At 40.6% G+C, this 13,918-nt stretch overlaps 1 protein-coding gene across 3 annotated transcripts in view; it reads right to left on the minus strand.

Moving 5' to 3' along the window:
• The window catches only part of birc6 (baculoviral IAP repeat containing 6), a 96,457-nt gene that overhangs the window by 19,664 nt on the left and 62,875 nt on the right, over nt 1-13,918 (minus strand). For all 3 annotated transcript variants that reach the window (XM_086122514.1, XM_086122513.1, XM_086122512.1), the window contains exons 64-66: nt 13,710-13,881; nt 2,046-2,268; nt 1,521-1,666 (exon numbers count right to left, since the gene is read on the minus strand). In XM_086122514.1, the coding sequence (XP_085978640.1) occupies nt 1,521-1,666; nt 2,046-2,268; nt 13,710-13,881 (541 nt within the window). The remainder of the gene's footprint in view (nt 1-1,520; nt 1,667-2,045; nt 2,269-13,709; nt 13,882-13,918) is intronic.

The following is a 13,918-nucleotide window of genomic DNA, read 5'->3' on the forward strand; positions in this document are numbered from 1 at the left end:
TGTAGGGAACTGGTTGAGAATTGTGATTTGTGCTGGCTGACAACATCAGATGGCGGATGGGTGAAATTACCTTGATACATGACTGGGAAAATGAATTTTGTATATTTTTCCTTAATTTTTTTTGTTGTTTTTTTTTTACGTGAGTTTTGTATGTCAGACACTATAATTAGTTTGAAAGCAGCCTAAGCACTTAGGGCAGAAATTTGGTTGAGATCATGTTTTTTAAAGATACATTCCTCAAGAGAACTCCCCTAATTAAATGATTATTAATTTGTCAAGGGGTTCATGTTGCAAGGTACACATTGAAAAAAAATTCTATGATGTGATTTGTGAGGCCTTAAACAGATGGAATTCATAAAGGGAAGTAATATAGCATTGATCTCTATCCCCACACCCCGCATACTTTTACTGTTTAATAGTCAGTTCTGCACCTCAGTGATCAGTTGGCTCGCTATTTATATGGGCAGAGCATTAAAATTCTGTCTAGCTTGAATGCGCGGTTGGGGGATAATTAAGAGTACTGTCAGGCAACAAGGTAATGAGGGACACATATAATGTTTTGGTGTGCAGTCGAGATTTCATTCATCTGCTACTTTATTAAGATGACTAATTTTTTTGGAAGACTCTTATTTTCTGCATTTTTCTGCTTCGAGTCATTGTCATGGACTCACCGTGCCTTAACTGTCTCTGTTTAAAAGCTACATACATGTGTGGAAGCTTTTTTAAATGCTCTCCTCTATGTCATACAAGTGCAAATCCAACTCGAGATGTTGCTTCATGTTCCACAGAATAAATGAGGAAAATGTGTCGTGTAATATTGTACATGCTGGATTTTTTTTACTTCAAAGTTAACCGTCAATGATCAACTCTGAACACGTTCATGGTTGGCCTTGGTTGCTTCTGAATATATGACCTACAGTCAGAAGTTATGAAAGTTGAGTACTTTTGGGTTGAATAAAGTGTCAATTTCTGTGTCCTTACACTAAGGATGAAGAAGAACAAAGTGTGAAATGAAGAGGATTGCCAATTTAGAGCCAGACTAAAATAAGGCAAACACATGGTGAAGTTTGGTTTGCGCTGTTTTATAGTAGTGCCCCAGAAGTCAGACTTAATGAGATACTAAATTTATTTAGCCATTTTCGGTGATAAAAAGGAAAAGGGATACTTTACTTATCCAGCCATTTTCCGCACTAAAAAGTTAATATTTTGTCTATACTGTAATAAATTTGATAGCTTCTTTATTTTTCCAAGTACACTTAACACCTTTAAAGACGCCTTTTACCACTTTCTGTTGACAGGAAGTGGCATAATGTGTACTCAGGGGTCAGGTAACTGAGTGTCCAAGGTGTCAATTGAACATTAAAAATAATGAGGAAATCTAATTCATTATAGACAAACTTTTAACAACTGCAAATGGTAAAATAACTTCAGTAGCCCTTTAAGATTTAACTCACACAGATGAGAAACAATGTGAAATTTGCTGCAACAGTAGTAAAATAGAAATAGGCACGTGCATCTACCTTGGTTAGCTTGCCGGAGGCTCGTCGTCGCAGCATAGACTATCTCAGCTGTCCTCTGGATGTCGGGCACAAGAAGAGTGAGGCCCTCAGGCTCTGGGTCTGAGCTATCTGGCTTCACAACGCCTTTGCTTTTATCTTTCTTTGACCTGTAATACACAAATATACATTTATTCATAATGTAGCACTGAGTATAATACTCAAAATTTTGAAATGGGTGTTTCCTCGTAGATATGAGACAATCAGGCCGACAACATTCGATTTATTTGATAATCAGGGTCAATTTTGAAATTTTGCATCATTAAGTGAAAATTCAATCTGTGATCTAATCCCCCCCCCCCCCCAAAAAATAACAATAAAGACTCCTCCGAACTCTGTTTTGGAAAACCAACACTGCATTCTAGTCTTCCCATGTTTCATATTAATTGTTTTACTAACTGTAGGTCCCATGTCTCATATTAATTATTTTACTAACTGTAGGTTTCAGTTCCTAACAAAATACTGCAGCGAGACACATGCAAGTCCCACCTGAGGCGATTCGTGTACGTGTCGACGCATGTCTTCATTTTGGCCAGCAGCATTCCAACAGAAGTCTGCCCCTCCGAGTGTTCTTCATCCTCCTCTTCTTCATCCTGCCCTCGGTCACCAGACAAAGGAAGCAGCAGAGGGACGAGGGATGTGCAGGTTGAGATGGCCCGAAGCAGCTCCAGTAATGCCCGATACAGGGGCACATGACGTGCCATATCCAGAACTACAAAGACACAAAATAGTGCTTACTATCAATTTACAGTTTAATGGGAAAATGTATATATATATTGCAAAAGAGTGTTAAGAAAATTATGACAGACAGTTTCACCCTGGATTACACTAAGCAAATAACACAATCAGATAACAGTCAGCTGGTGACTTCTCATTTCCTTGATAACCTTGGTGACCATGGAAAATATTCCTCCACAAGGTCCATATTTGGGGCCTGCATGAAGCAAATACCACACACACACTACCGCAAGGACTTGGGGGAAATCTACAGAAAAGTATTTAGTCCTTGGTCGACAAATCTTGGTAAGGCTTAATCAGGCCATCCTCCTCTTTTTGGTTTTGGAATACAATCATTAACACAATCATCACGTCACAGTGTGGTTCTCTGAAAACAGGTTCCATCTCCTCTTTTTGGGTATTAAAAAAAAAAGAGGAGATGGAACCTGTTTTCAGAGAACCACACTGTGACGTGATGATTGTGTTAATGATTGTATTCCACAATCATTAACACAAATGATTGTATTCCAAAATCATTAACACAATCATCACGTCACAGTGTGGTTCTCTGAAAACAGGTTCCATCTCCAGAGTAAATTACATCAAGTACTCCTGATTTCTCATTATTCATGGCAGCACTTGGTGCCATGACCCCGCAAAGTACAGGTTACTGTAGTCGGTCGAGTATGCCATGGATTGCTTTAGTGGAGGCAGGCTAAAAAAAACTATGTTTATGTCGGCCGTCTGAATGGAATAGGCCCGTGGTCATTTGTATTTCTCGTTTCCAACCAATGCCATCACAGAGCATTGTACTGTGTGGTATTTCTCTTATTTGAAGATCTGATGGGGTTGATAGAAGGAACCGTAAGTGCAAATAATGAATGAACAATGCTGAGTCTTATGAATGTTGTCAGGCTATATTTTCTCCCTGCCCACAATCAAGATTCTTAACCCTCAGCTTTCTCACACCATCTTTTTCAACCAATTTCGAATGTACTCGACCAACACAGCCCCTTGCTAAAATCCCTGTGGTCATAGCTGAAAAAGTGATATTTGGTATTTTACTGGGGTGTGAGGTGGTGGTGGGACCATCCACATAAAGAAAACAAATAGGGTTCATGGGTGGTATTGTTAAATTATTAAAATAAAAATGAAATTATTTTAGTTTAAAACAACCTTGAGTTACAACATATCTTGAAATAACGTCACTAAAAATGGGTTCAAAAAACTTGTGCAATGCATAATTGCTTGAATACGGTTTTGAGCACCTCAACTACCAGAAAGATCTGAAAATTCAATACATGATGAAAAAAAAGCAGTGTTATGCAAACTAAAATAAGCTCTGACAAATAGTGTCTGTCTCAGTGTGCTTGCCTGCCAAAGACGCCATGAAACGACGTGGACAGTATACCGTGTCCATACAGTCACGACCACTATTATCAGCACCAAAAAAAAAAAGGGGGGGGGGGGGTTGGGGGTGGGAGAAACCACTTCCCATTTTATTACTTTTCTCTCCAGCGCACATAACACCACTACGTCAAGTGCTAAATTTCGTCTCGCTATCACCATGACAACAACTAGAGGCGGGTGCACATCAGTGATGCAATGACGTTGCTTGAGAGCTTCAACTTCACTCTGCTGTAACTGAGATTTAGTGCACGTTTCATTGGACAATGAGAACATTCAATAAAAAACACCCACTACACGCAGCGCAGCGCGACTTACAAAACTGCCAAAATAGTACAGGCATTAGGGTGCAAATGGTTGCTCGTAGTCGTGGTGTTTAATCGCTTCCCTTGGGAACGGGGGGAAAAAAGCAAATGGGACATAACCGGTGGGTGGCTAATAATCTAACTAAAGATCATGGTTGAAGTGTGTCAGGTCTTCTTCAACCTTTTAAGACAAATTAGCAGTTTAGAGAATGAAATGGTAAAGTTTTGCCAACACACTGTCTGCCTCAGTGGACATTGTAATAATGTGCATTAAAGCGGTGAGTCAGTTGAACAAACAGGAAAAAGTAGCCCAAGATTTAAGACGGAAGAACCTTTCCTGTAAGGAAATCATATAATCTCTTTTGTCTCACTTTGAAATGCCACAAATTGTCCAAAAAAATCAAACTGATTCTATTATCTAGGACAAATTTTTCCCTCACTGCCAATCAGTGATACGTCTACAAAAGATGGATGGAAATAAGCTTGAAGCTTGGTATGTGGTCAGTTTAATAGGAAGCTTCCAGGAGTCATGTACCAGACGCCTTAAAACTGCATCATTAACATCGGCTAGTATGTATTTTGCAAACCGTGCAAAATACATACTGACTGACTGAAAGTGATGCCTTCACTGATATGATTAAATTGCGTGCTAGAGAATGAGAAGGAACAGTGTTGCTTCGCGAAAGTTAATTAGGCCTGAATTAGGAGTTGTTTTTCTGTAGTCACTTGATTAGCAAACGGCATTCTTCAAACCAGAGATGCATGGTTGTCGACGTCTTGTCAGAGACATTAAATCTATGAGGACAAAATGCTAATTTCAGCCAAATTGAAAGCAAAACAAAGTTGAGATATTAAGTACTCTTCCAAACATATAATATACAAAGTTGAAACCAGCTGTTTACATCCATTATAGAAAAATGCAAACGTCCCCCGTCTGACATGCAATCAGACTTAACTCTTCCTGCTCTAGGTCAATTAGGCTTACCAAAATAATTACTATTTCTTCATGCCAGTGTGTGTGTGTGTGTGCATAATTGACCCTCGTTTGTAAAATGCCTTGTACACATGCCTTTTTAGGTCTGCCCATAAATTTCCATTAAAATTGAGAAAAGGTGCAAAAGAAAACCAATTTGCATCATAGAATTGGTTTTGATTTAAGCCGAATTGCTAAATTTTAAAATGTACCACCCTTGAGTCATATCAAACCACATCTTGCATGACAGGTACAGTGGAAATCGAATGTTGCTGATGATTTGCGTTTTCTTTGAAAAAATAACTTAACTTGAAAAATGTCAACATAACTTAATGACAAATGCTACAGACATACAATACGGAATTGAACTGTAATCCCACGGAATCTATCAAATTTGAATTGTTCTCCTTCAAAATGTACCTTCCTTGATGGGATGCTGTTCCCAGGCTTTTCATCCGAATGATGCTCATTATGTCCAAACAGTTCAATTTTAGTGTCGTCTGACCACAGAACATGTCTCCAAAAATTAAAGTCTTTGTCCTTGTGTGCAACTGTAATCTGGATTTTTTTTTCTCCTGGCAGTGAGCCCATGTCACTTACAGGACTCCGTTTCCTGCGGATAATGACACACGTCTTAACGGCTTTAACCAACATCTTTACAAGGTCTTTTGCATTTGTTCTTGATTCGAAACGCACGTTTTTGACCAATGCACATTGATCTCTGGGACAGAGAACCCATATCCTTACTGAGTGGTATGATACCTAGTGTTTGTACTTGCGTACAATTGAAAAGATGTGGCACCTTCAGGGATCTCAAAATTGCACCCAGTGATGAACTAGACTTGCGCAAGTCCACAATTCTCTTCCTGATATCTTGGTTGACTTCTTTTGACTTTCCAATTATGTTACACATGGTGCTTCAGGATTGTGTCAAAATTCATCCACAGGTGTGTCTCTTATGAACTGAAATGTTCTCGATAAACACCTCCAAAGCCTCCCAAGACATGACATCATCATCTGTGTTTTCCCAAATTGTCGAATGGATAGCAATTTTACGGTAAGTGTACTTCTGAATTTGAAGAACGCACTGAAAAATGGTCGCCAAAATTTCCTTCTTTCATTATTCTGGCATTTAGTAAATAGAAATACTTAACATTCCATCGAAGCCTCCTGATGTTTTGGGATGAGTAATTAAACCGGGCGACGATCGTACTTTGAGTACACAGATAGAACAGAGAAATAAAATGCTCGATAATATAGTCATTAAGGTATGTTTTACAGCAATCTAAGACCAGCGACGACGACGCGTACACGACGGCTGTCACAGAATCATCCTCCTTAGAGATAAATAACGTACGCACAGATCCCCTCTGCCCCCCATCCCTTTTCATTGCCTCCTGCTTTGTCCTCCGCCCAGCTTCAACCAATTTTTATTTCACCACTGCTTCATAGTGCCCCCCTTCCTTCCTCCATCGCTCTTCTGCATGGCTCTGTCCAACAAACAGCAGCTGGTGATGGGCTCCACGTCACACCAACAGCAGTGTTGATATGACATTTAAAAAAAAATGTTTCCTCCTTTTTACATTTGTGCTGTTTTGGTGGAAGCTGTGCTTCTGTGTGCACAACCAGCCCCCACAGCAGGGAGAGGGGAGGAGAGAACGCTAAGCGTGAGCAATGTTGTTTCCCCCACCCTCCTCTTTCTTCTTGCTCATTCTTATGCCCCTTCATTGCCACGGCCATCAGGATCCATCCTCCCTCTTTTGCCATCATTCCGCTCGGTTATGCAATGCACAGTCCTGCCATGGTATCTAACTGGTGTTGAGGACCCACCGTAACACTGCTGTCACTGCCGGTACGTTAACATCTCGAAGGCTATAGTAATCGTCTGGCTCTGCGGCTGGCTCTGCCTCTCCACAGCGATCTAATCTATGGAATATTTGGGCTTTTTATCTTCCTCTGGAATATCAACAACCAGACCTGGCTACTTCAGGGACATGTGCGTTCTCCGTTAGAAGATTGGAGGCATGGTGGCATAGAGACATCAGCTGACACACCTACACAACTATCAGACAATGATATATCGTTCGGGGTCGGATGCATCCGGAGTGAGCAAGATACTTGATTGAGAAGCACTAATTGGACTGTTTCTCAGAAGAATCCGAAGCAAGAAAGATGTAACCGACAGAGCAAGCGGGGTGGGTAAATTAACCAACACTATGAGGAGGGAGTTGGGAGAATTGTGCAGAAGAGTTGACACGAAACAGGGAACCAAAAGGGAAGGGATGGAAAGAAAGGTGGGAAGAGAGAAGAGAGCTCGTCATCACCATCATCAAATAAAGCTGGTTGCACTTAAGCAGATGAAAAATTACTGAAAACTAAGAAGGGTCTGACTGAATTCAAATTTCAGGGGACATTGGACTTGATGGTGTTTTGAACTGGATGTGACACAAGGTGGGTTTCCCTGGAAGTACAGTTGAGCAAAGCTGCTCATTCTCCCCCCTTCGCCTGCAGGTTTCCATATGTAGCATGCCTTTAAATCCGAGGAATTTTATCAAGATCCAAAAAGCATGGTGAAAGACAATTCTTTGCACCGAAACCACCTTAGGGTAAGACACTTTTTTCCCCACGCCATTTACCTGCAATCCCCTTTGTAATTCATGTGATATACGATCATCAGTAGTGACGGCAAATTTTTCAGGAAAAAAACGCAGAAGCTCTCCATTCACAAATACACCCAGCAAAAAGGAAAAAAAACAAACATCTTATTGCTCATGTACTGTATTTGTCTTGCTGTAGGACACACTGCAGCTTTTTAATAATTGTGTTTTCTTACACAAGGAGGATGCGAATGACGCTTGTTAACTCCACAGAGCATCTGGGGTATTTAATCATTTACAGCACATGAAAATCAGTGGGCGGATGTGAGAGGCTCTAATGGCAGCATTTAATCATGCTTCTTTTGACAGGACAACCATGAAACATTACCGCTGGTAATTTTGCAATTTCATCCCAGATAATCCAAGGTTATTCTTATCCAATTGTTGACATAAAGCCTGAAATGAGTCCTTATCTCAGAGTTTGTGGCAGGTCAGTAAAAATGGTGACCCCAGCTCTGCATGGCCATATTTGGTTTAATTTATGATGGATACACTTTAGTGAGAGGAGTTTACCAAAGCCGTTCTAATGTACAACCTATTCTGTTAACATTCGAAAACTGACAAGAGTATTGTTTATTTCTTTTTATTCCAGATACGGGTCACCTTGAGGGGTTAGGGGAGTTGCAAGATCATGGGCACCACAGTTATCACCCTTGATGATGTGCGTGCACTGGAGCTGAAGGAGGAGCAGGAGGAATCCATCTTGGCCATGTTAGGCATCGTTGGCACATTCCTCAACCTATTTGTAATCGTGTTTGTATACATTTACACCACATTATAATGAATAAGATATTTTCGTAACAATTGACTTTTAGAAACGACTACAAGAAGTTGAGAGAACAATATCAAGTTAGGAAAGATTGTTCAAAAAGTTTGAAATGAATCTCATCCTAATTAAGAGGTGGGATAAGTTAGAGGAACTGTGTGAAGACATGGAAAACATACCAAGTCAAAGTCATGAGCTGGAAAGATAGCGAAGGGTTGGAAGAGACAGCATGAAACATGAAGAAGGTATTACTGGAACTGGAACTGTGATGGACATACGCAAGAGCTCAACCAGGACTGACATCCCTATGATTCAGCAAACTATAAACTGGGCCTCGAAGTCGTTTTTTTCTGACTGCTGATACAATGAAATATTCATGTCATATGTTGTCTCTTACCTGAAATATATTATTTAAAAAGAGAGACTAAGCTGGTAGTTGCTTTGATTTGCCCATAGGTTAACAAAGCATTTGACTATAAAGAGAGTACAAGATGAAACTGAAGTCATTTTTCCTCATTAAAATTTGTTATCATTGAAAAGCCAAAGGACATTTTTGCCTCATTATGTGGGCTATCACAGTTGCAGAAAATAAGATTTATAATTAGGTATCATAGTGAAATATTTGTCAAGGATTATCTTGGAACAGCAAAAGAAAACTTAATTGAGCTATTACTCCTAACAGCATTTTATTTAAGAGTTAATGTAAATAAATCAGAGTGCAAGCGATCAATGGATCTGATCCAACCTGTCGCGGGACATTTTCACTAGAAGATAGTGAGTCATGGTCATCTCTGTAGGGAGTGGTTCATCCAGCATCGGCAGGGAAAATGTGAAACCCTACGGTTTCACACTGAAAATAGTATGGAAAAAAAAAAATTCTGAGCAACAGCCCATTTACAGAGCAAAGTCAGTCAGGCCACATTCGCCTTGTTCTTTCTGTCACGGCGATGTTTACGCATTACTTAAAATGGGAGTGCGGTGGGACAACAATGCTGCCCTAACTGATATGAGTGGCAAAAATATTAAGGGCTCCTCACCTCATACCAGTTACAGAGTTGTACATTAATAATGGTCAGATGACCCGGGGCCACTACGTGTCTGTGTCAGACCACCCGAAGTTCGCTGACGCTGGCCCCACTGGTCCAGTACACATTTTATCCATAAATAGAATAAAATCAACACGTTCATGATATTTATGAATCATTATTGAACATTTGTTCGTGAGCACGGCGCGCGCATGCATGCATGCACGCACGCGCACACACACACACGCACACACACATTTGCTGGTGTTGGCATGAAACCGACTCAGTCAAAATTCGGCACGTTTCATATTTCTTAGGGCTGTCACTATCTATCATTTTTAGAATCGATTAATCTAATGATTATTTTATTGATTAATTGAAAAAATTTCAGTTTAAAAGCATTTTTTTCTGATTACTGTTTATTAATCTGTGACTGTTTATCTATTATTGATAAATGCTTCAAAAACAAACTCACTAAAAATTTTTGAAATGGAGATCTATTTCTTCGGCACTGATTCATGTGAATTTCTGGGCTTCAGGTTCAACTACATGTCAATTACAGATTATTCATATTATGACTGAACATAATAACAGAATACTTTTGTAACAGATTAAACTGCATATTATTTTGCCATAAATTTATTATGACTCAGTTCCTGATGTGGTCCCTAAAAAGAAGTTAGAATGAAAAAGAAACATATGTAACCTCCCCCACCACACACACACATACCGTATTTTCCGAATAATAAGGCACACCTAAAAGCAATCAATTTTCCCAAATGTCGACAGTGCGCCTTATAATTCGCTGCACCTTAGGCGGAGGAAAAAAAAAAAGCGTGTTTTCGGTAACGCGACCGACCGAGAATTTCTACGTCGAAAATGCCGACCATAAAGTTTCATGAGCATATTGTCCTCATAGATTTAAGAAAATAGCATCCATTGATGTATCGAAAAAATTCAGCGAACTATTTGATGAAATAGTCAATGTGCCAACGGTGAATTCTATGACATTGATGATATGGATATGTCAGTGTTTCAAGTTTTAAATACTTTACCTGACCCAAGATCGATTCATTTCAGATGTATAGAAACATGTAACTAGACAGATTTTGAGTTCTGAAACAGTCAGAATGTGTTATGTTTTATGGTTATTTTGTTTAAATTTTTGATGAAAAAATTAAATAAAACGTTTTGGTTTTTTTTAAACTGTCCTACCTACTGACCCTATGCTTAAATTTCATGTTACCCGAAACACTATGTTTTTTGTTTGGCCTTATACAGTATATGGTGTTAGTTACAGTCGCTTTATAGTCCCCACTGAGTTGTTTTCCTGTTAGTGTTCCTATGCTACCTAGTGGTGATTATTTGAAGGAACCAATTGTAACCGAAAAGCATTCTGCCCAACACTAATCGACATGTGAATTTGCCAACACACTCAAACAAAAAACTACTTAGCTCTGCGCGGTAATAATGAAACGAAGATAAAACCAGAAGCATAGTTAACTACTGACTAAACAAAGCAAGTAGGACACAAGCAAGACTTCTAAAGATAGTATTTAGCCCCTTGTGGATGTGAGCCCATGAGGTGTGTGTGCCTTTTTGTTGAATCAATTGTCTTCATAATGTTTGTCTTCCATTCAATGATTTGTAATCCCATTTGTATTTGTTTCATGTCCGTGTTTGTGACCAATTCTCATGGCTTGTCAATGAATAAACCCTGTATTTTTATGGACTTTGTGTTGTGCTTCATGCTACATCCTGAGGGAGCTACATATAGATCAAAATTCAGATTTCTTGGACGTAGTATTTTAAAAGTTCTGTAAAGCACTTTGTTACAGCACTTTGCAGCGGTAGTGAAGGCTTGATAGAAATCAAGCTGTATTGTATTGTGTTCCCTTTAGCGTGGCTCCATCTAGTGGATCCATAGCACAACGCCAGCCAGGCCTCAAGAGATAGAAAGCTATAGTGCAGGGGTCGGCAATTATTTTCCCGGGGGGGGGGGGGGCAAATGAGAAGCAGAAAATATTGTGGAGGGCCGGGCCAAAAGTTAGAAATAGAAATAGAAAATAAAGAAGATAGCACAATGTCTTTGTATGCCAGTAATAATGTAACATTCTCCTCCACCATCACACTCAGCACCGGTTCTCCTCAAGGATGTGTACTGAGCCCCCTGTTGTTCACGCGCTACACATTTGACTGCTCTCCGACAGTTATTAGCGGTCCAGTTTGCGGAAAGTTTTTAACATGATAACACTCAAACCATTCTAGGAAATGTTCATTTACTCGAGCCACAAGCAATTCACTCTGAGCATGGAAATTGCCAGAATCGGACTGAGTAAGAATCGCTTCCTTGTTTTTCAAAGTCTCGTAGATTTGAGTCTTTCCGACTCCAGGCGTCTCCTGAATGCTTCGTACTTTGTTACCCGCTTCGTTTAATCAGATACATAACACTTTCCCTTCCATGGTCATTACTCTCTCCCTCTTTCTTTGTCTTCCCCTCCCTCCCTGTGCTCTGCAACTTGAAGTAACTGCGCCACCTGGTGTTGAAATACCTGTCATTACAAGTCCAAACTAAATGAATGCAATCAAACCTTAATTGTGCACCAATCTTCGGCGGGCCGGATTAAAAAGACCAATGGGCCGGATCCGGCCCGTGGGCCGTAGTTTGCCCACCCATGCTGTAGTGTATTCTCTTTAGCGTAGCATCATCTAGTGGATGCATAGCGCAACCGCAGCTACTATCGTAGCATCTATTCTATGCGCCTTATAATTCAGATTCAGAAAACTTTATTTATCCCCACGGGGCAAATAGAGTAAATGAATGCAGTGCACCCTCTATTTGAAAACAGTTTTAAAATAAGCCATTCATCGACGTTGCGCTTTATAATCCGAAGTACCGAGTGTAGAAATATCCGCGCACACGCTAACACGCACACAATTTTTTTTCCATCAAAAATTTAAACAAAATAACCATAAAACATAAACCAAGAAGACATTGAACCTGCTGCTGCGCGGCCGGCGCTGCCGCCACCTATTTAGTTTTCTCCCCGCCCGGGGGGGGGGGGGGGGGGGGGGGGGACGTCCTCCTCCGGCCTCGGTGTTTACTCGGCCCGTGGTGTTCAACAAATAGTTCGCTGTTTTTTTTCGATACATCAATGGATGCTATTTTCTTAACATTACGGTGCGAGCATGCAACTGTAACAGAAAACGCGGTTTAAACTGTCGTCGCAGATAGCGGCCGCCGCCATGTTTCAATGTTGTTGACAGACGACAGGGCAAACGACGCACGCGCTTAACTTGAATATCACGAGAGTTTGCACCAATGTAAACCCTCTACACAAAAATGTAGAGGGTTGTTTGAAAAAAATGCCGACCGTAGTTTTTTTTCGACGTAGAAATTCTCGGTCGGTGGGGTTACCGGAAACACACTACTTTTTTTTCTACGCCTAATATGGGAGGAAGCCAGAGTACCAGTCAAAACCCCAAGCCAGCACTGGGAAAATGTGCGACCTTTGCAGCGGAAGGCCTGAGCCAAGATTCAGAACCTCTGTCTGTGATGCAGACAAGCTAACCACATGGCCAACTGTGTTACTAATCAGGCCCAATTCTCAAGTCTACAAAAAAATTGAATAAACTGGACTAAGGTAATTCACAATGAATAGAAAAAGTGTCACTCTTGTTCTGAACATACATAGTCAGACAAAAGCGCAGATGCACACGTGTACACACACACACACACACACACACACACACACAATTTTATCGTTCGACATCGATGTTTAGTCCTTCAATTATATTATACTTCACTCCCTGGTTGAGCAGTAGAATTTATTTCTGTCTAGCAGCTCTTTGGACACCAGAGGAGGAGGAGGAGGAGGTGGAGGAGGAGGGCTCTCACTTTTTTTCACTGCAGCCAGCTCTCTGTGACATTTATTGAAGGCCCAGAGATGCTGGGCAACTGGCTCTTTTACAGAAATTGATCAAAGAGCTACCAGCTTTTATTTAAACACGTCACATCATGTTCATTTGGTAATGCAGTGGCATTCCCCTTGAAAAGACATTCTATCGGCCACACTTCAAATGGTCATATGTATGAGGCTGGACACATATCACTCACTCACTGCCTAAGTGAACTGAACTTTGTCAGCTACGGCGAATGAAAAATATGTGCAATTAAAATTCAAAGAAAGCCATCTTCACCCAAAAGAAAAGTTGGAATATAAGCCGGTGGGGCCTGGACATACTTATCGATAAGCCTTGCCCAGTTGTATCAACAAAATTGATGAATGGAATAGGGGTTTACCGGAATCATTCCGTAGGTAGGAGGACATAGCAGGGATGAGACAGGACTGACTGAGCAGCTCCTGCAGCACTACTGGGAGTGCTGAGCTGTTGTGGGTTCTGCTCTCTGCTGAAGATGTATCAGTGCTGTGGAAGCTGCTGGAACCTGCGGCATTAATGTAGCTTGCCAAGACCTAGGAAACGGAACCACGTTATCAGAGGAGATAATTA

The sequence above is a fragment of the Hippocampus guttulatus genome, chromosome 10 (genome assembly GCF_054856545.1).
Source record: "Hippocampus guttulatus isolate MCC_2025c chromosome 10, RoL_Hgut_1.0, whole genome shotgun sequence".
Lineage (NCBI taxonomy): Eukaryota > Metazoa > Chordata > Actinopteri > Syngnathiformes > Syngnathidae > Hippocampus > Hippocampus guttulatus.